Here is a 24,849-nt window from a genome sequence, read left to right on the forward strand (position 1 = left end):
CAGGTCGGTGTCACTTCCACTCCAAAATAGTCCAAACTGGACTATTTTCCATCAGGGGGTGTAAACGGCCTTAGGTCTCAGCTTCCTCCCCTCCCCCACCAGATGTTGTGAATCATAGGCCTATGAATCTCAAGGCCTCCGTCCAATAAAGACACAGGAGCTAAAGGCAGGTGGGGAGGGGGAAGATCCCGGAAAGTCCCCACCACTGTCAGCAGCTTCCTTGGCAGGGAGGATTCACCGGGCTGGCTGGGTCCGGAGCTTGGAGGCCAACTGAGGATCTGTCATCAGCTCCCTCTTGTTCCAGAAACAGCTTCTTCAAAGGGGTCTGCCGCGGCGGTGGGGAGGCCTGCTCAGAGTCTCTGGGATTGTTGGAAGGTGGAAGGAGGAGAGGAAGGTGGGGAGGACGCCTGGAGCCCTGCCACCCGAGTGAGGCCGGTGACAGGAAGAATCTATCAATCTTGTGTGCAGAGCCAAATATGGTGCTGGGGCTCGATAGGTAATAAACAATGGTCACATTGCAGGCTCCACAAGGAGAGACATTACAGACGAGAGCCAGGGGCAGCCTGACGTCACTGTGTGCGGCCGAGCCGGCTGGCTCACCCTGGGCTGCAGAAATTCCATATTTGTCCCTTTTGAGCCCACATGGGCTTTCTTCTCCATGTGCTCAGAGCAGGAAGGGGAAACTGAGGCCCGTGTGTCGCTTGGGAGATGTATCCCCGGGGGTGTGGTAGGAATTGAGCCTGTCTTATATCGTGACTTGCTTTTGGCAGCCTCGTCCACATGCAGCCAGGCTCTTAGCGGCAACAGCAAGAGATCCATGAGTGGAAATCACCAGAACTGGCACTTCAAAAAATTTATTATTATTATTTTTAATGTTTTGTCTATTTTTGAGAGACAGAGAGAGACAGAGCACGCGTGGGGAAGGGACAAAGAGAGAGGGAGACGCAGAATCCCAAGCAGGCCCCAGGCTCCGAGCTGTCAGCACAGAGCCCGACACGGGGCTCGAACCCACGGACCGCGAGATCATGACCCTAGCCGAAGTCGGCGCTTAACCGACTGAGCCACCCGGGCATCCTGAACTGGTACGTTTGTTAATGAAAATGGTTTAAGCAGACATTAAAGTGTGAGTTTTAGATACTCCAGGACCGGTTTGTTGGGGGGGTGGGGGGGGGGACACGGGGACACCTAAGGCTGACCGCTTCTCAGAGCGCTGAAGACAGTCTAGCTGGAGACCAGCTCTCACACGTACAGATCTGAGAGCAGGGCACTGTGTTTTCCCATCCAGGCCAAACAGTTGGCACGCATAAGGGCAATGGGGCCAGGAAACACCCACGCTCTCTTCCTGCACATCACGAATAAGGTGGCACATATTCCTTTCCCTGTGCCTGTCTGTATTCAGGTTTTCTTAACAATGAGATTTCTCTGGAGCGCGTGTCCTATATAACCGCAGAGACGAGTAGCTGACGAGGGAGGTAGTGTCGACTCGCACAGGATTCTGAGCCAGAAAGCCCTGGCTTTGTGTCTTAGAACCCCAGCTGTGCCCATCACCAGCTGTGAGACCTTAGGGTGTTCACCTCACTCCCCATAAAAATGGGGCAATCTCTTCCTCTCTGCAGGGTTTTCGGGAGAGGCAGAAAGAGCCCTCCAAAAGGGCCGAGCGTCGTGGTAGGTTCTCAGGAAATGGAATGAATTCGGGTTCTCCTAAACTGAAATCATAAACTACCTGTAGGTTGTCATTGGCTAGAAGCCCTCCTCACTCCTGCTTAGAGCTCTCGAGAACAGGCTGTGGCTTTAAAAATGCAGATGCCTTCTGCAGAAGAGGAAAGGCTGTGCGAGGAAAGCCAAAAGGCACCGTGTCCTAACTGGCACGACTCTGTCTGCACCCTGATGCCTGCCTTGTTGGTCCCAGAATGCTGAGCAGGGACCCGGACCAGAGCTTCTGTGGTTGCGGGCCCAACTGTAAGGCCATAATACATCACCATTCTTTCCCCGATGGTCATCCCCAGGGAAAATGCACGTATGCCTCAGAAAGGCTTCAAGGGGGTCAGCAGCACAAGGTGTGGGAACCGGAGGTGGGGGTGGGGAAGATGCAGTTCCCGGGCTGCCCGGAAGCGACCGGCTCTCTGGAGTGTGTTGCTGATGGCAATATGGCCGCCACACTTGGCGCCGGAAGGGATGGCCGCCATATGCATTTTATGCCGTCACGTTGATTAGACCCGCTCCTGTTTGCTCTCTGCCAATACTGCCTGATTGGAAAATTAGGAGAGCCACGTGCATTTGCTTCATATTGTCGAGGATGGAAAACCCTGGCCCTTTGTGCTGTAAGGAAAATATCTGAGAGGCTATTGGTCTAAGTTTGTGTTTTTAATGTTTATTTATTTACTTTTGAGAGAGAGAGCGCGCACAAGTGGGGGAGGGACAGAGAGAGAGAGAGAGAGGGAGACACAAAATCCAAAGCACGCTCCAGGCTCTGAGCTGTCAGCACAGAGCCCAACACGGGGCTTGACTCACAAACCGTGAGATCACGACCTGAGTGGAAGTCAGACACTTAACCGACTGAGGCCCCTGGGCGCCCCAATGGGGTCTGAGCTTTCAATGTCACGGAGAGAGAATGCGCCAGAGCGGCATCAACGCTGATGGACCAAAATGGTGAGGAAAATGGGGTAAAAATGGGAAATAAATTAGGATGTCTGAGAGGCAAGCCATCACTAACACCAGAGAAGGATTAAACCCCAAACACTACTTATGACTTTTATGTGTAAGTTTGCAATTCATATTAGTCCCACAGAGAAGCTACATTAAGAATAGTGGATTAAATAAATAAATAAAGAATAATGGCAGACTGTGGCGATTGTCATTTGTCACCCATAGATAGTGCTCCACGTTTCCACTCGGTGGCAACAAAACCAGTGATCTAAATATTAGCAAGTGGAACACACGATAAACATTTAGTTATATATTATTATCCCTGTAAAGTCATTACAACAGAAATAAAAACTGTTTTTTATTTTAACTATTAATATTCATCAAATGTTAATGAAAATACCTAACAAATAATTATGAAAAACACATGGCTTAAGTAATAAAGATGAAAGAGATGATAATCGTCGTGAATATTTAATCTGCAAAATAAAGAACATACCATTAATAAGACTTAATTATGTCATTAAATATTTAACTTTACTTTCGCTCCTAAATTTTGTTTGCACTTGGCATATTTCAAATGCAAAAAGCTTTTCAATAAGATTTGTGGTTTCAGCAACATCAAATGCCAGCACATCTAAGTTTGACTTACTGTCTTCATCAAATTGGTCAAACATCATTTTATTTATCATTAAGTGAAATGAACGACGCTCTGGCGTTCACTACAAGTTATGCTTTACACAAAAGCGGGGTTTAATAATTGATTCTAGGTTAGAGCCACAAAAACAGTGTTTTCTAGTGGTGAGGAAAAAGAATTGCTTTTCTTTTAGTTTGTTTGTTTGTTTGTTTTGTTTTTTGGAGTATCACACTACTTTGTGCATTCCCTACCGTTTGCATAGACAAATGCAGATCTGATTCTGCCTTGGCTTGCTAGAGAATGGATCCTACAGCAGCCACCAATAGATGCACCCATTTCCTCGGAATTGGTCCCTTATAACTCCTGTTTCCCGAAACACGCTTACAAGTAACAGAGAGTAAGATAGGTTCCTGGTGCCGCTGAAGGCACTGGGAACTCCCGCCCTCCCCCTGGCATGAAGTGACAGCCTCCTCTCCGTCGCCCAGTGCAGGGCTTGGCTGTATCGCTCAGTGGGCACAGCCAGACCACGCGCACAGCATAGGGACACAGCTGGCCCTGCTCGTCACGGCCAACTACGCGCATCTCTTCACATTCTGTGTTCAGCGGCATCACACTGGTGGCCGGAAATCAGCCGTGAAACGTTTACACCAAAGAAATGGGCAAATGCTACTCTGGGCTCCACCGCGCCTCCCATCCTAGAGGACCCGTTAAACGTTTACTAGTGCATCCCTGCGCGCACATGCAGGGATCCGGACGTGATGCCCGGCCGTCTCCTCCTGTGCCCTTTCCCTATCGGGGCCTCTGATGACCCGAAGCTCAAACACCGTGTGGTCGCCAGCAGGGCAGGGCACCAGGCACCCACCTCAGGCAGCTCTCACTGTGCGGTGTGGCCGCTCGGTCTTTCTCCCCTGGCCTCTGAGTCTCCTGACCAACTTTTCTTCCTGGTCGGGCAGCTGAGGCAGGGGCGTAAACGGCCTTGGCAGGCTTTTCCTTCGCTGACTAGAACATAAAGAGCTCTTTGTTGGGAGAGGAAGGCCAATCCTTTCATGGAAGTCTCTAGCTATGTTTGCTGCTCAGTCAGTACCTCAAGTTGGGCCCTGAGGGCCAAGCAGGAAGCTGGACCAGAGGCAAGGGACCCACTGTCCCAGTTGGCCCAGGACTGAGGGCCTTACTGTACTAAAACTAAGGGTAGTTCCAGACGACCCTAGCTGGTTGGTCACCCTCAGGGAATCTCCCATCATTTCTCTCTCTCTGAGGCTGGACGCTGGGTGACATCAGGAGGCCCAGATCTTTGGAAAGGCCTCTTCCTCCTCTGATGGCTGCCGGCAAGAACAGGAGAAAGCAGGAAAGAAACTAGAATTCCTGAGGGGAGATGCAGTGTTTCCATCCTGGGGCATAAATGAAGGTCGTGGGCTCAATCCGTCACCCATTAAGGACCCCAGTTACCTAATCTCCAGGGCGTGAGCCCCAGGTGCTGGGAGAGGCCTGCAGGGAGGCTGGTCTGGCCTCCCGCCTCCTGACTGTCAGGCCTGTGCAGGCCCATTGATATTCCAGGGCGGTCGGCAGCCTCAGAGTTTCCCAGCCCCCACAGACAGGCTCTTCTGACGTTCCTTTCCAACTTGGCCGTCGGTACCTGACTGGCACACCGGTCCGGCCCTTGGGGGCAGCAGCCGGGCACGTCGGCCTGTCGATACTAGACAAACAGGCCCATCCTGACCCCCGCGGCGGCCTTCAGGGACGTGCTGGCCCTTTTCAGAGGAAACATTGGTGTCTGTGCAAAACTTCCAACTTTGAAAGAATGAACGGTGACCAGAATAATAATGGGGCGAGTCGCCCGGACTCCTCGTGCTCAAACTTGTCTTAGAGTCGAGCCGTTTTTGATCGTCTCCCCGTTTTCCCATCTCTGCGGTGAGGTGGGCAGTCAGGCGGGCCCCAGGGCTGCTGGGCTGGGGGTGGTGTTGGGTGGTTCCCCTTACTCCTGAGGGGCTCTGTCCACATAGGGGGTGCTCGTGCACAGGCTGGAGTCTGTCTTGTTAGCCAGCAAGAGGCTGATTAACTGTCCCTAGAGATTCAGAGGCTGGGACGGGTGACTTTAGTCACCGCGTAAGGCCCGGCCACTCATCGGTTTTGCCTCCCTCCGCCTGCCTGCCATTTGCCAGCCCTCTAAGGGTCTACTCAGGGACCACCCCTCCGAAGTCTCAGCAGCTCAGTCAGAAGCTCCCTCTCCAGGCTCACCTGGCATTCAGTGCTTAAGTCTTTCATGGCCCTTGCTCATATCAACACTATTTTTTGTCCTCCTCGAGGACTTCTGGGCAGAAGGGAGCTTTTCGTATCATCTCTGCATCGATAACAGCACCTTATACTCAGTAAATGCTCAATAAATGCCCACGGAGGGTTTTGAATGCTTGCAGGACTCCCTTTGAATCACAGCTCAAGGGATTACCTCTCCCAGGAAGCTTTTTTGGGTTAATCAAGGGTACCTTCACCTTTAAGTATGATCCCGACCCTCCCTTATGTTGGGAAGTAGTGAATATGGTGTAATTAGTCTTGATAGCTAATGTGAGTTGAGCACTCACAACATGCCAGGCGCTGTGGGAAGCACTTCACGTGCCTTTCTGTCCTTAAGTGACAACACCCCACTGAATTAAGTTCCGCTAACATGGTCCCCATTATCCAGATGATAAAGAGGAGGCACCGAGAGGTTAAGAAACTTACGTAAGTTGACTTATCTGGGAAGTGCTGAGGTCAGGATCGAACCCATCTCGTCTGGCTTTCGACTGGCTCGCTCACGATGTCCTACTCTCTCTGAGTTTTATATTTGGTTGCGTATTGAATGAATGGTTGAAATCCCCAGGGTGGCATTTCTGTGATGAAATGTGCCTGCACAGTCCAACCGGCAGCCCCTTTCCCCGTGGGGCCGCTGAGCCCCTGAAATGTGGCGAGAGTGTGCCCAAGAAAATAAAACGTTTACGTTTTAACTAATGTCAGTTTCAATAGCCTCATGTGACTAGTCGCTACTGAATTGGACAGCACAGCACGGAAGCTGAAGGATGTATTTTGACTATCTTTTCTAAGTCTCTTACCGTGTAGTCCACGGCCATCCAAGAAGAACTTGGAATGGCTAGTCTTCGTGTCTTTCAGTGCTGGGAAAACACCCAGCTATTACTTGCGCTGAATTCGTGGAATAAGTCGATGTCCATCCTTACAGTGTTTTTTTCCTACCTCCAGTGGTTTCCCGCACGCGAAGACACGCACAGTTCTAGTTTCTTCATTCACAGAGGCCTGGAGAAGAATAGACGGTCCAGGGCGGACTGGTAAACTAGCGCTGAGACCAGGGACAGGAAGTGAGCTACCCTGACAACACCTACTACGCGCTGGGTCTTGCGTTGGGCATTATCTTATTTACTCCGAAAAGCGATTGGGCGGCCTCACTAATTCCCATTGTATGGTTGGGGAAAACTCAGAAAGTCACACTCAGGAAGTGACAGAGACGTGGCTTGAGCTGAGTCTGTGTGATTTCACTGGCCCGTCAACTTTCATCTTGATCACAGAATGTTCACTGTTCAACGGCAAAGAGGAATATTCGAGACTGACCACCTGTTCAAAGTGTGTGTGTGTGTGTGTGTGTGTTTATTGTTCCAATAGTGATACAAGGCAATTGGTTAGAATTTAGCGTCCTAGCAAAATGGACCTCTTTTGTATTCTTACCTCTCTGTATTCCTCATAGGATAGAAAATTCTAGAGCTGCAATGTCCAATACAGTAGGCAGTAGCCACTGTGGCTAGTGGGCCCTCGAAACGTGGCTCATTGAGATGTGTTACAAGTATAAAACACACACCAGATTTCAAAGATTTGGTATGGAAAAAAAAAGAATATAAAATACCTCACTGATGATTTCTATATGGATCATACTGAAATGATTGCATTTTAGATATATTGAGGGTATAGAGCAATTGATGTTCTTTCTTTTTACTTTTTTAAATATGGCTCCTAGGAAAATCTAAGCGGCCTCTGCGGTTCACATTATATTTACATCGGAGAGCACCAGTGTCTAGGGGAGTGTACTTGCGAATTCTGGATAAAAGGTAAGCGGCTTGTTAAAATTCTCCTCAGCCTCAGGAAATGCTTTCGTGCCACTAACACCGGCCCCGAAAGGAAGCAAAGTTGGGAGGCTCAGTCGCGGCGTGGGCCAGTGCAGCCCTCCTGGCCCCCTGCGGGCCGCGCTGGGGGCTCCCTCATGCTCGTGCCCTTAAACTCCGCCATCATTTCTTCTCTTGAGCAAAGTGCTTCGTCATTCCTCTCTGGGAGGCAGGTAGGTGATGAAACCACGGCACAGAGAAATGACCTGATCTCTCCAAGGTCGTTACGGAAGGCCGTGGCCAAACCCCACGGAGCAGAGTTTACCGGCCCAAAATGCTTTTCCGGTGGGTGATCTGAACTGCAGGGGAGCAGGTTCAACGCCCGGGCTTACGGGGGTGGGGGAAGGGATCACAGTGTCTGCGAGTGCCTGACCCCACCCGTCCCGCGTAGTATTCACCGCTCCCTGGGCTCAATAACTTCCATTCTCCTAACGGAGATGGAAAGTGCCGTCGCATCCCTCTTTGATGATTTAAAAGTGTTGTGTGCCTTTTCCTCTTTCCATCCAGCCCTCGCCCTTCCCCTTGCCGCTTTTCACGTTTCCATAGCAACCACCTCTATTGTATCCGTGACTGTGAAGAGAAATCTTGCAGATGTTAGTAGAGATCCAACACCTTCCAGCAGCTATTTTGATTCACAGTCTCCTTATCTCTCGGCGCTGATTTTCTTGTCCTTCCTTCTCCCTACAGCTGCTCGCTTCCCCCCCAAGTACCTGCAAGCCCTTCAGCGTGGCTCCCTCTGTCCTCCACGAGCCCGGGTGAGCTCGGGGCAGGCCAGGGTCTCTGGGGCTCATTAGAAACCTTAATTCTTCAGGTGGCTCTGACACAACAACGCAGAAGCGCCAGGGGGGTGGAATCAAAGGCCGGAGGGCAGTGGGGTAGGATCTCCAGACGCCCTTAGGGGAGCCCCCTTACCTGAAGGCCCGCAGAACACAGGGAGGGCCTTCCTCGGCCATCCTTCCCACCTACCACATCCTGCTCTTTTTCCAGCTCCCGCTCGCCTCCACCCCAGCCTCGTGGAAAGCTCGGGACCACACCCGCGCCTTTGAATGTCTTCATTCTGTGCATTTCCCGCAGAGGGATCAGCCACCTTTCCTTGCTGGTTCAGAGGACAGGGCAGACATGGGAACACGCACACGCTCTCATCGGGGCTTTGAAGACCCACGACACCTGAATCCCCCACCTCCCCTCTCAGGGCCAGGCTCAGCTGGCCATCTGGAAAGGCCATCAGAATGGGGCTTTATCGTTCCCCTCCCGAAACTGTTTGAAGAGTTCATAGCCTACAATCCCTCCTTGGAACCGGGCATTATTCTCTTGATTACACAAGCCTGACAGCCTGATCATAATAAACATGTAACTGAAGAGAACCTATTCCTTTCCAGCGGCATTATTTATTCACCTAAAGCAAAGGCTGAGCTATATTTAGCATATGATGTCAGTGGGTTGTTTGGATTCTTGGAAATTGGCAGGAAGCCACCTCTCACATGATATATGAAATCACTGATAAATGCTTCTTTTCACCAAAAGAAAAACAGCTTAATAAATGCGGTCCTTTTCTGCTTTCATCTTCTCCCTCCCTCCCTCCCTCCCCTCCACCGTCCTCCCTCCCCGCCGGCCCCTCCCCCTCCCCCTCCCCCTCCTCCCGCCCCTTCCACGTCTGGGATTTGTCTTTCTGTGGCACAGCTCAGCAGAGCCTGTGAAGTGGAAATGAGTTGCTCAGTATCACAGATCAAAATGAGGCTGTTGGGATGCTCGGGATGGTTTTTTTCCTCTCCTAGAGCCTGGAAGGCAGCCAAAGCGCGAGTGAATCAGACACACACGCACAAAAAGGCAAATCTATACAGCAGTGGCTTTATGGGGCCCAGTATTTATGGTGCAGCACCCGCTCTGGGTTGCTATTTTGCAGGCGAAGATGGGAAATAGATAGTGATTCAGGATTGCCATTAAGTGTGGAAACAGCCCCTGTACAGATTGTGTGTAATAAACCAAGTACGGAGAGAAGCCGTAAGAAGCCCAGGATTTGCCACACTGGATCAGCCTTGAGGCCCATCAAGTTCAAGCTCCTGATTTGTGTGCTGGCTAATACCTGGTGCTTGGAACAAATCTTGCCGCCTTCCCTCTGTCTTCCCCGCCATGCGCTGGGTCCATTATACAAGGCTGTCGGAGGGCTTGGGCGGGCCTGTGTGTTTGGAGTGAAATTAATTCTTGCCCTCCTGTGGAGATCAGTTTATATGGCCCGAAGCGGAAGATTTAATTGCCCTTCTCTTAGCTCCTTTAAAAAGCGGCGTCATTACTGATCTCGTGGATTCACCCAGGCCCTTTCATAAGCAGCTGTCGCGTTTAACTCAGTGACCCCCAGCAGGGGCCTGGTGGGTAGTTTTCCTGGCCATGGGGAATGGGGAAGGCACGGCCCCCAATGGCGGTGGTTCATTTACGTCTGTCCTCAGTGCCGTCCCACGGCCCCCCGGTCCTGGCATCGGAAGACATCCTGAAGACCAGAGGTGCGCTTGTTTTCAGCCCCTTATCATTTGGGGTGTCTTCTTCATCAGGTGCCTTCTAACATCCGCTCTGTCAAGCAGTCCTGCCTGTAACCGCGGGCGTGTGAGTGACTCGGAGAGTTTCAAAGATGCCGCCGTGACACTGGCTGCTGCTGGCCTTTCTTCCGCACCCGCCCCTGGGCTGAGCCGGCTCCCACAACTCTTCAATCTTCAGCCTCAGTCGGAGAGGAGAACCGAAAGGGAGGAGGAGGAGGAGGAAATGAGAGCAAACCAAAGCTGTGTTCCTCCTGTACCTGCCTCGGTTCTTAGTGGGGTGTGGGATAGATGGACGGGGACAATAGGCAGATTAACCGGGACAGAGGGGGGATGCACCCTTGCATCAATTACTCAGTCAGCGAGAAATCCCACCAAATGAACTCTGGCTGCAGGTCAAAGCTGTTCTCCGATTCCACGGTCAAATTAGCCCTCGCCTGGGACTCCATAATGGGGACTGCAGGTGAGTGGGGAGTCTTGGTTTCAGCTGGGATTATTTGTTTCCTTCTCAAAATGAGGGGTGTTGGACCCTGATGACCCGCTAGCTCCCTTCCAGGCTCTGACATTCTCAGGTTCTGTAATTGTATGATTCTGTGACTTTATGAGTCACCCAGGGGGATTTAACTCTTTCCTGGGAGGTCACCGCCCTCCTCTCCCCGCAGGTGAGGTGAATGAGCTCTCAGACACAGATGCTTCAGGAACACGCCCCGAGGAACAGAGACAGGAACGGGAACAGGGCGCCGAGGCTGCCGTGGGTCCTGAGCGAGCAGGTAAATACGCTTCCTCTGGACGCACATTTGCTCTCACTTGGGGACATGGCTCACTCAGGCTCTCTGGAGGGCCAGATCGTGTTTATATGAGGATGATGATTGCTGTTTTCTGCAAGGAACGATTCTTTTGGCCCAGGCTGCTTGAGAAGCGGACTGCCTCTCTGTCAGCCCTCGATCTCACAGTGTGGTACCTTGGCATCTAGCAGGGCATCACGTGACGGGGCCAAATAACCTACTTGCCCATCCCTGGAGGCTGGCCCACGGTTCCCCTAGGGCTGGGCTGCAGTCACTGTCTGTTTTATCACATGACCTTGGGTGAGGTGTGGAAAGACCAGATGCAGGTGAAGACAGAGAGAGGCTGAGAAATTTTAAAGATTTTATTATAGTCACCGTTCCCTTGAGAGAGCACGGGACACCATGCAGGGTCTCCTGGGTAAGCACCGGGGGCGGTCAGGGAGCAGAAAGAGGGGGCATGTGCGGTTTCCATGGGGGGGAACAGGCGAGGCAGGACAAAGTCACGCTTAGGATCGGCTAGTGTTTGAAACTGGCCTCCCTGTGAAATCTGTGTTCACTGGGACTGTTAGAGTTTCTAGTTTAAAGCTATCTGAGGACTCCAAATGTTTATGGGTACATTAGGGTTCTTCAAAGAAACAGAACCAACAGTGTGTGTGTGTGTGTGTGTGTGTGTGTGTGTGTGTGTGTGTAAGAGAGAGAGAGAGAGATTTTAGGTAATTAGCACAATTATGGTGATTATGGAGGCTGGCAAGTCCAAAGTCTGCTGAGTAGGCTGGCCGGCTAGAGACCCAGGGAAGAGTCAATGCCACAGTTCAAGTCCAGAGACAGTCTGCTGGCAAAATTACCTCTTGCGTGGGGATGGGTGTGTGTGTGGGGTGGGGGGGTCAGTCTTTTGTTCAATTCTGGCCTTCAACTGATTAGATGAGGCCCACCCACATTATAGAGGACATTGGATCAGAGTCCAATGATTTAAATGTTAATTTCATCCAGATACACCCTCACAGACACGTCCAGGATAATGTTTGACTACGTGTCTGGGAACCGTGGCTCAGCCAAGTGGACCCTCAGACTTGAACTTTGCATTGGGAGAGTCACAGTTTTGCCTACGGGTCACTAATAGACCCCACCCCCCCCCCCCCACCCCAGGTGGCTGTCAAAACATGCGCTTTACAGAAATTACAAGTTTGGTTACTAGACGGTCATTGTCTCCATTAAGGGGTAGCTCTCACGTGGCAGGATCTCCAAGGTCTCCTCACCTCTCAGTGCCTTCGCACAGGCAACTCACAGCTACCCCAGGAAAACGCGTGGCTCGCAAAGCACATTCCCTCCCATTATCTCCTTGTGTCTCAAGACAGCCGGTGAGGGCAGCAGTCCCGCTCTCCTCTCAGGAACCAGAGAATGTGAGTGGAGAGGTAAGACACCTTGACCCACTCAGCTCCCACAACCTGCAAGTGGAGAAAGCCAGATGTGACACTCATCTTCCGCTTCCAAATGACGGGGGCTGGCTTTTCAGGAGCCATCGTCACGTGCCGGGCATTCCCCTCGATGCTCACACGCGTCCGTTTGCCCGACTTTCTGAACGACCCCGTGGGGGTTGCTTCACCCTTTATGCGCGGGGAAGCTGAGGCCTTCCCACCGCGTCGCACGGCGGGGCAGGGGTGGGGGCTGGGTGTGAGGCCAGGCTGGAGTCCACGATCTTCGCCACCTCCCCCGCATCCAGGGGTAACACCACCCTCTCCGCCCGACACGCTGCTGCTGCCTGGTCACACCCACACCCATCACTGAAGACCAGGAATAATCGCCCGGTCCGGCCGTGTCACTAAAGGCCATGAGAAGGTTGCATGACGTTTTGGAAACCCCACAAGGTGGAGTGAGGTCCCGAGATGAGGCCGGGGCTCCAGAAAGCAAGTGTCACTTCCCCCAACCTCACAGCTGGGGGTTGGTCCCAGGTGCCCCAGCTTATCGGGAGGGCCCCAGGGCCTTGCTTCCCTCCGAAGCGTTCGTTTGGTCTCACGTCTTTTGCTGTGTCCCCACATGACCTGCTGGGCCCTGACTGCCGTCGCCATGATAGGCCAAATGTGGGAGACACATTCATTCGATAAACCTTTACCAAGTTCCAGGCACTGCGCCGAGAGCCAAAGCTGAGAGATGACGAAGGGGGCAGATCGGGCAAGCAGACAGCATCAACCGGATGGCAGGGCCACCAGGCCACCTGTCCTGTCAGGCCTCTGGAAAGTACTCCGGACCCACAGGCGGAGGCCTCACCAGCTCTGCCCAAGGGATGCTGGCCGCCCTGCGGGAAGGGGCAGGTTGACCTGGAGCCGAAACGCCAAGTCCACGGATGGAAGAATGAGGGAAGGGCAGCCAGGCCAAGGGATCAGCCTGTGCAAAGGCACAGAGGCGCCGAGAGCATTCGGTTCCACACAGCTGGAGTCTACAGCATGTGAGGCGTGGCCAAGAAGGCCCAAAAGTCCGGCTGGACAGACCGTCAATAGCCTGATGTCCCGCCGAGAACAAGCTTGGATTTGTTCGCTGAGAAATACGCTGGCTGATCCTGGAGCAAACCCTCCAGTACCGCTGAATCTTTGTCAGCGGTGTGTGAAAGTCTCCGATAGACTCCGGTCGGTTATTGAGTCTTGGTTTGTGCTCAGCCCTAGGAAGGAGCTTCGGGGCACGCAGAGAGGGTTAGGTATGGGTTCCTGACCTCAGAGAACTTACAATCCAGTTGAGGAGCAAGATTAAGGACGTGAACCATTTCGAAGCCATCCCAGGAAAACTCAGCAGGTGTCAGGCAGTGTGGCCTCTTGAGTAAGCGTGGAGAGAGGTGGCGAAGGACGGGACGGTTTATGACGCGGGAGAAGTCATCGCTTCCTGCTGCTGACCCGGGAACGACCACGTCCCCTAACCTCCCCACGAGCCCCTGTCCTTGTCCCCGGCGGATGCTTCACGCACAGCCTCGCCAGCTGTCATTGGCCTGGACGCCACTTTCCCCTTCCCTCCCGTACCTCCCAGCTCACGCCTGTCCGAGCTGAGCACGCTTGTCTCGGACCCTCCTACGTTTGCGGTTTGCCTGCAGCCACCCAACTCCTCCGTGGAACGTGGGCCTGGGGGAGAAAGACGTTCTAATGGATTCTTGAATGATGGAGGTGTCCGATATGAGGCTCCGTGTCCTAGGAGGCTCTCTCTTTCTACCAGAACCCATTTCTTATGGGCTCCTCCGAAGGTACTCGTTTGTGGCTGGTGGAGAGCTCCTTGGCGTGCCCGCCCGTATGTCTCAGGGCTGTTGCTTCAGAGCGAGGCAGTCGTCTCGGTGCGGGCCCGCGGCAAACGCGTCACCTGCACGCGTGGCCCGTCTCCTCCCCCGCAGCGCGAAGCGGGGATGATTGAAACGCGACGTTTTCAACCCCAAAGCAAATTACGGCGAGGAATCAGTGTGAAATTACTCTCTTCTGCCCAGAGTTCCTTTTTCAAAGTCAGGCAGCAGCACCCGGGATGAAAGTTGGCCTGTCAGACAAGCCCATTCAAGCTTGCAATTCCTCTGTCATTTGCCCGACAGGCTTGTGATAAAGAGCAAGGATAAAAAAAAAAAAATCTGCCAAAAATAGTGCCACCGAGAACCCTACACCAGGGCTGGCTCAGGAGCCAAGGCCGCCCCGGCGCGGGCCTCTCGGATAGGACGGCGGCGGCGTGGACTTGTTCTGACAGCGATGTCGTGTGACCTCGGATTTCGGCACCGGAGCCGTGGAGAGGAAGCGGGGCACGAAGCCGCATCTGTGAATCAATCCCTGAAGAAAGGAAAGGGAGAACAAAGTTTACATTGAAAATCTTGACTTTCCAAACAGCGTGTCGAGACAGCCCCGCAGCGGACAGGTTTGCTGCAGGCCTGGGATGCGCCCTGGGCTGCTGCAGGCCCGGAGATTCATCTAGAAAGAATACAAGGAGGCTCGTTCTCCCTGGTGCCCAGGGCACTCCCCTTTGCGCTCTTTTGGGGGCCTTCGATTCCACTGGGTGCGGGGGGGGGGGTGCCTTGGGGGCCCGAAAGAGGGCGCGTCCCCTCTGCGGCCGGGAGCGCGATGGGCCCAGGAGAACATGGAGGAAGATCCGTCACCTGCGAAACTGTCAGAGAGGCCACTGCAACCTGGTGGCAAATGCTCCGGATTACAGGGACGAGCAGATCCTGTTCCGGCCCTGTTGCCAGCTCTCAGGGGGAGGTGGGCAGGCTGACTTCCAGGGCTCGACGCCTGCTCCCAAGGCCGAGGCCGAGGCCTCCAGCCGCCCCCACCTGCCAGGTGACCATGAGGCTTCTCGCCTCCGAAGCTAAGAGGTCACGCCTGTACCCAGATTCGGATTTTGCTGATTTATCTCACCTCCTGGGGCTGCGTGCTTCCTCTGACGGCCCCTCACCTCGCCGAGGTGAGGCATCGTTTGCTCCAGTTTATCGATGGGACCATTGAGTCTCAGAAAGGTTAGCTGCTGTGGCCCAGTTCACACTGCTAGGAAGTGGTTGATCCCAGAGTCAAATCCAGGTCTTGGGGATCGAAGTCTGGTGACTTCCACACAAGGAAGTCTCCCAGCCTGCCTCAGAGGCGGCGGCCCATGTGCAAACGGGGAGGGTCACGTGGTCCCTCTGGGTGGTCATTTCACCGTCGTGGGGTTGAGCTTCATGTTGGGGTCTATGCTGAGTGTGGAGCCTGCTTGGGATTCTCTCTCTTTCTCTCTGCCCCTCTCCTGCTCTCTCTCTCTCTCAAATAAATAAAAATAAATAAAGGCCAAAAGAGCTGTGACGATTCCAATATGGTAGCCATTTTGCAGCCAAGTCCTTACAGGGGCCACAGCTTCAGAACGGTCTACGGTTCGATAGGCCCCACTGTCTGTGATAGTCAATGTCACCGCTGCCACCGCGGTCCTGGTTACCGCCAGATTTTACCCGTGCACGGTGCTTCCGATCGCTGGCTACCCGGAGAGTTCACCCGGGCCGGGCTGTGCCCACTCCTGCCGACTGTCTTCTGTGTCACTCACAGCCTCCTGCAGGCAGAGACTTCCCTGGGGAGGTTTCCCCGGGGGACCCTTTTCTTTGGCATCCTTGAACAGCTGTCACCCTGTCCCAGTTGTTTTTCAAGAAAGGAGGTCCCCAGGGTTTCGCCGAGGCACACTCAAACTTGACCCCACCATGTCGATTGATTCACTTCCACCCCCTCTGGGGGAAGGGGCGCCAAGCCCTGGGTGCCCGCGGCTGGATGCTGGCAGCCTTTCAGACTTTTGCAGCTCATCTATCACCTGTTGTTTCCGACCCGGAATACGAGTTCGGCCATGCGGGGATCGCAGTGGTTCCCGCAAAGGGAACCTTCTCTAGCGGACCCCAGGACCTCTGGGCAGACGGGCTTCGCGCCCCAGGGCGGTCAGCAGAGCGGTGAGAGCAGGGCACGTAGGTAATGCGGTACAGAGGGTGGGTGAGGGAGGCCGTCATTCAGCACGCGATTCTGAACTGGGCATCTGCCAAGAGCTTCTCGGTCATTTCCATTAGCCATGACTTCTAAACATCCTTGGGACGTGGGCAGGAACTGTTGCCTCCGTCTGGGAATAAGGAAATGGAGAGAGAAATGTCTCCAGGGACACATCCACAGGGTGAGAAGAGGTCAGAGCCCTTCGTAATGACCACCGTCTTTCAGCCCTGGCCCTGCGTGCATCCAGCAAGTTCATGGGGGAGGGCAATCCCGGAGCGTGGCTTCCATCCAGGAATCATCTGAAACATTAACTTGCCACGGGCCGGGTTGAGGTCTGGGTGACTGTCACACGGCACGTAAGGGGCAGGCTCAGAGGGGTAAGGGATCGGCAGTGAATCACAGAGTGACTGGCACCTTCTCAGCACGGAAAAAGGAGGCTCTTACTCCCCAGCCACGCCTAGGGCCAGCTCTGAAGCAAGATATATTTTTAAACACAAGCCTCGCAGAGAAAATGTTCCCTAGCATGTCCCCATAGCCTACTAATGGGGCAACTGTTGGCAACCAATGCCATCAGCCCGTGCTAAGGGCTGTGTTCTCAATTTTTGGTTCTATTCTTGTCCCCTGGCATACGATAGGGCTTGTGTCCCAGGAGACTGCAGGCCACTGACGAAAAAGGTTTCAGTAGGTTCTCGCCTGCTCTCAATTTCAAGGCTCTCTGATTTCGTTCAGACGTCGGGCCTGTGCGCCTGTGCTCATTTACCGAGTTGGAAACTTCTTTTTTTCTTCCTCTTCTACTTCTTCTTCACATAGATGCCATGGAAACTGCCCGATGCTTCCCAGAGGCTGGGGTACCCCCCTGTTTTGCCTCGGGGCGGCGAAGGGCTGAAGTCTGAGAAGGTCGGCTGCCCCTCCGATGCCTGGGCAGGTAGCCACTGTGGTCCTCCCTGGTTTCCCAGCGGCTCTGAGTACTGAGAGAACCACCGCAGGTGACTGGCTTCCCTCCTTTGCAAATGCAAAGAATCATTCCAGGGTCAGCTTTGTTTCTTCTCGCTCTGATCAGGGTCTGTTGCTTAGCCGGAGAAAAGAAAGACACCTTCCGGTCCTCATTCGAGTGGCTCTGGTCTAGTTTATTCAGGGTATCCTGCTAAACCCTGCTGCTGTGCCCCTGTGTATTACTAGTGTTGCTGTAGTCGGGTCGTTGTTTTAAGGAAGCCCGTTTCTGAGCGGGGCGGGAGGAGACGCCCTTTGTCTGCCTCTCGGCCCTGTGGTCCTGGCCCTCGCCAAGGGAACCGATCTCGCGCTGCTGTGTTTATTTGAGTTATGTAATATAAACAGCTCCAAGGAGATGAGCTCCTCAACGTTTGTGTTTAGACTCAGGCTTCACTTGTCCTCTGCAGAGCTCATCACTTGGGTGGTTTCCTCTCGCCTGCTCTGTGCTGCTGCCGGAGAACAAAACAGCCTGCCCTTGACCCTTCCCCAGGACCGGCCCTTTCCTCCCCTGACCCAGCAATGAGAGCAAGGCGCTGCTGATGCGTGTCCTCAAAGGCTCTTCACAGGCCGAGGGCAGGGGCGGGGGGACGTCCAAACAGAGCAGAGACCATCGGTGTAGGTACTGACTTTCTCTGTGGCTTCTTCCCGGGTACGGGGTTCCCCCATGCCAGGAGTATCCCTAGAATATTTAAAACCTAATTCCACTTAGCATATGGATTCACACTCAAGTTTTCAGCAACACCCCCGATGTGTAAAACGTGTGAGGACAGCCAGGAGGAAAGTTCAAAAGGTATTGTAGACGCCCGTTCCACGTTATTTTATGGTACACATCCACTTAAATATTTTCAAAGCATTTCATTGCTCGTTAGACCAAGTTCACGGCGTTTCCCCCCGATGACTCCACACTAAGGAAAACATCTTCTCGTTGAGTTTGTGCATCTTCTCGTTGAGTTTGGCTTGGCACCGTGGTCCTCAAGGCCCAGTTGGATTGTGATACGTTTTTAGGAACGGTTTTCTCGAAACAGCTCTCCAAGGGTCGAGTCACTTAGTTCTTTATTTATACAGTTGTCTTAATGCAGATCACAGATATTTTCGGAATCGTTACTGGCTCTCCAATTTCTTATGGCAAGATGCCATCTCTGTCTCTAATCACCCCTGCTGCTCATGCTTGCCATTTACCGGGGTCACCAACCTCCTCGGGGTGCGAAGAATGTTTGCTCTTGTCGTGTCTTCAGACCTGTGAGTTTGGGGAGGCAGGACTAGCAAAACAGAAGGCCTAGAGGTTTGAGCAACAGGGGATGTGGCAGCCACACTTTTCTTCCCACGGTGTTCCCAGAAAATTATGAGAGGAATGAGGGAAGGAAGGAAGGAAGGAAGGAAGGAAGGAAGGAAGGAAGGAAGGGAGAAGGACGGAAGAAAAGGAGGAAGGAAGGAAGGAGGGAAGGAAGGAGATGGGAGGGAGGGTAGGGAGGAGGGAAGGAAGCAGAGGAGGAAGGAAGGGAGGAAGGAAGGAGGGGAGGAGGGAAGGAAGGAAGGAAGGGGGAAGACAGGAGAGAGGGAAGGAGAAAGAAGGAATTTATAGCAATGAGAGGAGGGGAAAATGGAATTGGGGCTTTTTGTGTTCAATACTCGGAGGTCTACCAGCTGAAGCCCAGCCAGGACCTCTGACAAAGCCACGCAGCATCCCCGTGTGCCTTCAAGCCCTTCAGGACTTCCGTGCATTGTTCCGGCAGCCGCTGCAGCAGCTTCCAACTCTTGCATCCCCTCTAATTTGTGAAGTCCCAGCTCTTACCCTCCCGTCTCCCTCTACATTCCTCTCCTTCAAGGTCAAATCCCAGCGCACCTCAACTTTGCCGTGTTTTCCGGGGCGGTGGCGAGAGCCCCTCCCCGGGGAAAGGGGGGGGGGGGTGCCGGGGACGGCGTTGCGAGCGGCGGGGCTGGAAGAAATCTGCTGGGGCCTTGACTTTCTCACACATGTTTCAGATGTGCAGGGTGTGATTGTAAACAGCGTCTTCTGCGCTGCCAAAGCTGGCCTCCCCGCCCGAGCCCTGTTCCCAACACCCCAGGGGTTCCAGTAATAGGGCGTAAAGCAAACAAAGAAAAACAGTAATCTGGTGTTCCAATTGCATTTTTTGTTTTTAGAAAATGGTAATGATAGGTTATTTGATTACCCTGGGTTTGGCTCTGCTCGCTCTGTATTAAGCACATCTGGTATTTGGTAACAATATAAGTAGCTGGAGATTTTTGGCTCTTGAAAATAAGCTTATCCAACGTTGCCATGCAGTTTGGAAACCCGTCAGAGAGGCCGGCCAAACTTGTGGAGATACAAGACTTTTTCTGTAGGCTGGGCAGCTGGCCAGGACGGCTAAAAAATGTGAATTGGCTAAGCACGGCTGCCACGCAAACACTTCTGGAAATTTCTGTGCTCGGGCCTGCCAAATGCATTATGCACAACATGAATTACAAGAGTTTCTAGCTCTCCCAGCAGTTGTGTTTTGAATTTAATTCTCCTGCGCGCTTTATGAAACATACACACACAACCAAAATGAGAAAAACACCGCAAAAATCCACTACCAGCTTTTTTGGTTTTTTTTTTTTTTTTTTTTTTTTTTTTTTTGTCTCTTTCCATTTGCATTGCCAAGCGTGCAACTTTTCCTGAATTAGGAGAAATGGCCTCAAACTTTGGTTTCAATTACATTAACTCTAACACGTGGGAGGGAAATGTGCTTCCTGGAAATTCTAGAAAGGAAGGATGTCTCGCATCATGGAGACAGCCTAATTTCTAAGTAGGAAAAACAATAAAGCGCAACCAAAGGGCTCAGAAGGAGAAAAACACATACAGCCTGCAGTGCTCACGGCCGGTGATTGGGACTGGGGCCTTGCCGAAGGGCTGTAGTCTGAACGGAGCTGTCAGCAGAATGTGTCTCTCCTGTGCCCGAGACGGCATCCTTGTACAAAGGTCCCTGGTTCGGCCCCGCCGGCCGGCCGAGCTATCAAGCTCACGAGGAAATTTCGAGGTGGAGGACGGGCCCCGGAGGACACGCCACAGCCGGTCAAAGGGAAAGCGGGCAGGAGAGAAGCAGCCAAGCCTTCCAGACGGATCCTGGTTCTGCCCAGGCTTCCCTCGCCTTGCAGGGCTGAGAAACGTTTGCATCATCTATTTTGTGATTCCAAATTGAGACTTGCCTCTTTCTGGTGATTCAGATGAGCTGGATTGCTCAGACTCTCTGCCCAGGATTGTAAAAGGGCCTGGAGCTCTCTACTTCTATTCTGGAAATGACATTATTCATAGGACGCATATAATTCAGTGCGAAATAATCACACCGGCACATGGAGAAGACAGGACGTCGTACGGCGAAATCGTTCCGATTCCTACCAAGTGTAATGCTTTCTTGATATACGGCCTTTCTCGCGAGAACTTAGATAATCGTGTCAATATTAGTAAGCTGAAACTCTGAAGAGTTCTAACGGAGGGCTAATGCTCCCAACTGCGTCATCTGTCAAGCCACTACGCTAGTCTGTGCCTCTGTTTCCCCCTCTGTGTTTGCTTGGCCCTACCGTTCTCCCAGGGTGTGGGAAAGGTCTTGAGTTTGAGCATCAGGTCCTGGCTGGGACCCTTGAAACTCTGTGACCTCCTCCCGGTGGCAAGTCTCAGCATAGTGTCCTCACTTGTAAAACGGGGACAGGGGCGTCCTTCCGCCCCGGCACGGTCACGAGGAACCCAACGTAGTCATGACAGTGCACCTGTTTTGCGACCTGTAAAGCGGCATACAAACGTGGGTTGTTATCGGTACCTTTCAAGTCCTAATTATAGAACTTTGCTCACTTAGATTCCTGTGAATGTGATAGAGAGCGTGTGAGGCAAAGCGGTCCATGCACGTGCGTAATGTGATCTGGGAATTTACTGGGACTGGGTGGCAAGGAGGGGAGACCGTTGCTTTCTGCATATGATGTAGGTTGACCTCTGTCAGTATGACTCTTAATTAAAGTATGTCACCTGCCTCCCCCTCCCTCTTTCTCTCCGCGCCCCCCCCCAGCTTCCTCCCTTCCTCTCTCTATTCCTTTTTTCACAAATCCATTGGCAGCAATCACGGTTAATGTGCCATTTGACTATGTCGACCTTGGATGGAAGGTGAGCTCGCCCGAGCTAATTAAATTTCCTTTCCCGTAGTGAACTGTATCCCAGAACTATCGTTCACACTAAGCAGCGAAACAGGTTTGGGCATGTGAAAAAACAAAAAAAAACTAAAAAGCTGGGGCCCCAAGAAAGTACTCTTGGCCTTATTTCCATTTGGCCCACATTGTCCTGTTCTTGGCTTAAATTTGGATCCCAGGACACATTTTCTCAGTTTCCTTTTCTCATGTTCCTGGATCTTTGTTGTAGAATTGTAGGAAGCACAGAGTCAGGGGAGTCAGCCAAAAAGGATTTCTCCCCTTCCCGGGAAGGTCTCGGGTCCTGTCTCAGACACTACAGTGTGGGCGGCCCCCTCTCCACGCGATTATTGTTTTCTTCGCCGTGGCCAGAAGTGGGGGGCTTTGAATTCACCTTGGTCAAAGGGCCTTTTTCTGTTCTCAGTTTTAAGGAGCCCCCCCGCCCCCGACTCCCCGCGAAGCACAGCGCCCACCAGTGAGCCAGCCTGGTCCCACTTTGACCTCCGGGATCCGGGGCTTCTGAGGACAGATCTAGAGCTCGTGAACTGGGGTAAGTGTGGCTCAGCGGAAGCAGGAACAAAAAGGAGACAGAAGGCCACTGTTGGGCACAGCAGAGGGAGAGAATGGGGCCCGGGGGCGGGGTGACAGGGGCGGAGGAGGGCATGACTGGAAAGAAGGCCGGGCCGCCGCCACTGCCATCCCAGGCGAGGACGGTGACAATAGGCCAACAGCTCACACACAGCACAAGGGCTGCCTCTGCCGGCCCAGCACTCCCTGTTGAAACCAGCTGGCACTGGTGTTAGTGGGGTCACGGGACCAACGTGGAATTTTCTGGAATAAGAGGCAGATTGGGAAGCATTCCCCAGACATTGCAATATCCAACCAGCCCCTCCTGCCATTTACCTTTCAGGCTGACCGCTGTGAATAATAATCATGAATATTGACTGTGCGCCCTCCCTCTCCTGGCTCGCCACTGTGAATTATTTTAGTCTCATGGTCGCGCGGCACAGTTTTGCTATGATGTAGGCACTGTCGTTATCCCTGGTTTTCAATGGGAAGAACCAAAGCTTGGGTGGTGGGTTAAGTGACCTGACCAAGTTTACACAGCTCGTAGCAAATGCCTGGGCTTCTCTTTGGCGTCCCGTTTATGGTTACCACACGGCCACCGCCCGAGGCTTTGGACAACCGACCTCTCACCCCCATCCTGTGTCGTCAATATTATTTTTGTATTTGATGGCAAACGGGCTTCCCGTGGGAGGGGGTGCGCGCAGAAGTGCATATTCTCCATTCCTTCTACCGGTGAGCTCCGTTGGTGCTACCTGGTTTCCTCGGTTTTGTCTTCTCAGTGGTTGCACCAACTCTGGGCAGGTGGACACATCCCCACCCGGCCAGGTTACTGTCGCCGCCCTCGCTGCATTCTGCTCACCAGCCCTCGTGACAGCAAGAAAACCCCACGCTTTTACGAAAAAAGCTCGTATTCGAAAGGATCGCTAAGCTTTCTAGTCCACCCCACTGATGACCGTGTCATAGCCAGACCATTTCATCTGACATTTTTAAAGTGAAGATGATGGGTGCCTGGGTGGCTCGGTCGGTTAGGTGTCCAACTCCCGAGTTCGGCTCAAGCCATGATCTCACGGTTCGTGAGTTTGAGCCCCACGTCAGGCTCTGTGCTGACAGCACAGAGCCTGCTTGGGATTCTCTGTCTCCTCCTTCTCGGCCCCGCCCTGACTTGTGCCCTCTCCCTCCCTCAAAAAATAAACTTAAAAAAAAAAAAAGTGAAGGTGATTTTCCACTTTTGTATATTCAGTATTTGCCGAGTACCTACTAGGTGCTTACTGAGTTCCTGCTAGCACAGGTACTGTTTGGGGCACTGTCTCCAAGAGTCTGCATGCTTAGGATGGGCGTACTCTCGAAATCCTAGTGTTCCGGGGAAAGCATTTCTTGTGATTTTCCCTTAGAACCCACTCTTCCTCTCCAAGATGACCCCTCTAAGCCGTGAGAGAAATTAAAAATGCCTTCATGGGGGCACCTGGGTGGCGCAGTCGGTTAAGCGCCCGACTTCAGCCAGGTCACGATCTCACGGTCCGTGAGTTCGAGCCCCGAGTCAGGCTCTGGGCTGATGGCTCAGAGCCTGGAGCCTGTTTCCGATTCTGTGTCTCCCTCTCTCTCTGCCCCTCCCCCGTTCATGCTCTGTCTCTCTCTGTCCCAAAAATAAATAAACGTTGAAAAAAAAAATTTAAAAAAAATGCCTTCATGGAATAATTATCCTGTGATTCTCAATGTGATTGCTAACGTTACCACTAGGACCTTTCCGCAAGTCGCCGGTTGAGCACCTGTGTGTATGAGACCGGGAGAGAATGAGGGAGAAAATACTGCCGTCGCTATTGTTCCTAAATGGCAAGATTGGTTTTATCACCATGGTATAATTATTAGTGTTACATATCACCTTTACCTCTTATTTATGTAATAGTTCAGAAGCTAAAAAAAAAAAATTCTTTATTTCTTGGCAAGTCTTGGATTCGACGGACATTTGTTAAATTGGGTCGAGCACTAGCTTCTCAGATCCTAAGTGTATTTGTTTTTACTGCCGCGTGAAGTCACCATGAGCTCAGCAGCTCGAAGTGACACACGTTTATTATGTCTCGTCTTCTACCGGTTAGCTGGGTCCTCTGCACGGGGTCTCACAAGACCGTAGTCAGTGTGCCCGCTGGAGCTGGGGTCTCCTCTGGGCGCAGGGTCCTTTCTCTCCCAGGTTCATAGGGCAGAATTCATTTCCTCCCAAGCGTCTCCTGGTAGGTTTGCTTCTTCCAGGCCAGCAAGTGCGAGAGAGGATCTGATGCTTTGTCTCTGCCCCTCTAGATTTTCTTTTAAAGGGCTCATCTGATTAGGTCAGACCCACCCAAGATAATCTCTCCTGTGAGTCACCCAAAGACACCTGATTAGAGACCTTAATTACATCTGCAAAATCCCTTCGCCTTCGCCACTCCCATCATGAAACACAGGGATGAGTGATACCCTTCCGCCTTTGCTGCATTCTATGGTTAGAATGCAAACCAAGGCCCTGTTCGCACTCAAGGGGAGAAGGTTACATATTACCAGGGTGAGGGACACTGGGGATCATTTTAGAATCTGTGGATAGCAAGGTTGTCTGCGTGCTTTTTCATCGATTTATACTTAGCGGAGCAACAGGCATACAATGTAAAAATAAGTGACGGGTCCTGAGAATGTAGCGATTGGAAATAAATTCATGTTTTTGAAGACGCACTCCGCAGCACACTCTGAAAAAGGTCACTTTTTCCCCCCAGCAGGTCTTAACAGGGGAGGGTGGAGGGAAGCGTGGGTAGGTGACGGTTCAGAAAGTACGCGAGCTAAAAGAAACATGAGCCGGAAAAAATCTAGGTTCCCGTTCTAGTTGCTCCTCAGAAAGCTGTGTGAGCTTCCCCTATCTGGGGAGCAGGGTGGGAGGGACATAGTAGCTGCCTTCCCTTGCAGGTCTGCTGAACAGGCAAAAAGAGACCAACAAACCTTTGT

At 52.5% G+C, this 24,849-nt stretch overlaps 1 protein-coding gene and 1 long non-coding RNA gene across 12 annotated transcripts in view; one reads left to right on the forward strand and one right to left on the reverse strand.

Annotated features, from left to right (window-relative positions):
* Positions 1-949: 949 nt before the first annotated feature.
* The window catches only part of LOC102902472, a 37,312-nt gene continuing 13,412 nt past the window's right edge, over positions 950-24,849 (forward strand). For 4 of the 11 annotated variants that reach the window (XM_023240392.2, XR_006586893.1, XR_006586891.1 and 1 more), the window contains exons 1-4: positions 950-7,365; positions 9,966-10,410; positions 10,610-10,717; positions 21,743-21,868. In XM_023240392.2, the coding sequence (XP_023096160.2) occupies positions 10,239-10,410; positions 10,610-10,717; positions 21,743-21,868 (406 nt within the window). In that variant the 5' untranslated portion in view covers positions 950-7,365; positions 9,966-10,238. Of the gene's footprint in view, positions 8,175-8,406; positions 8,784-9,068; positions 10,411-10,609; positions 10,718-21,742; positions 21,869-22,664; positions 22,989-24,849 lie in introns of those variants that run through there. The other 7 variants (XM_045039925.1, XR_006586890.1, XM_023240389.2 and 4 more) reach the window with 7 other exon arrangements.
* LOC102902652 lies at positions 9,252-18,622 on the reverse strand. The gene is made up of 2 exons (XR_441394.5): positions 15,100-18,622; positions 9,252-14,517 (listed from the first exon to the last, which is right to left on the reverse strand). It is a non-coding gene; the product is annotated as an uncharacterized LOC102902652 (long non-coding RNA).

This window comes from Felis catus, chromosome D2 (assembly GCF_018350175.1).
Source record: "Felis catus isolate Fca126 chromosome D2, F.catus_Fca126_mat1.0, whole genome shotgun sequence".
In the NCBI taxonomy this organism is placed as follows: Eukaryota; Metazoa; Chordata; class Mammalia; order Carnivora; family Felidae; genus Felis; species Felis catus.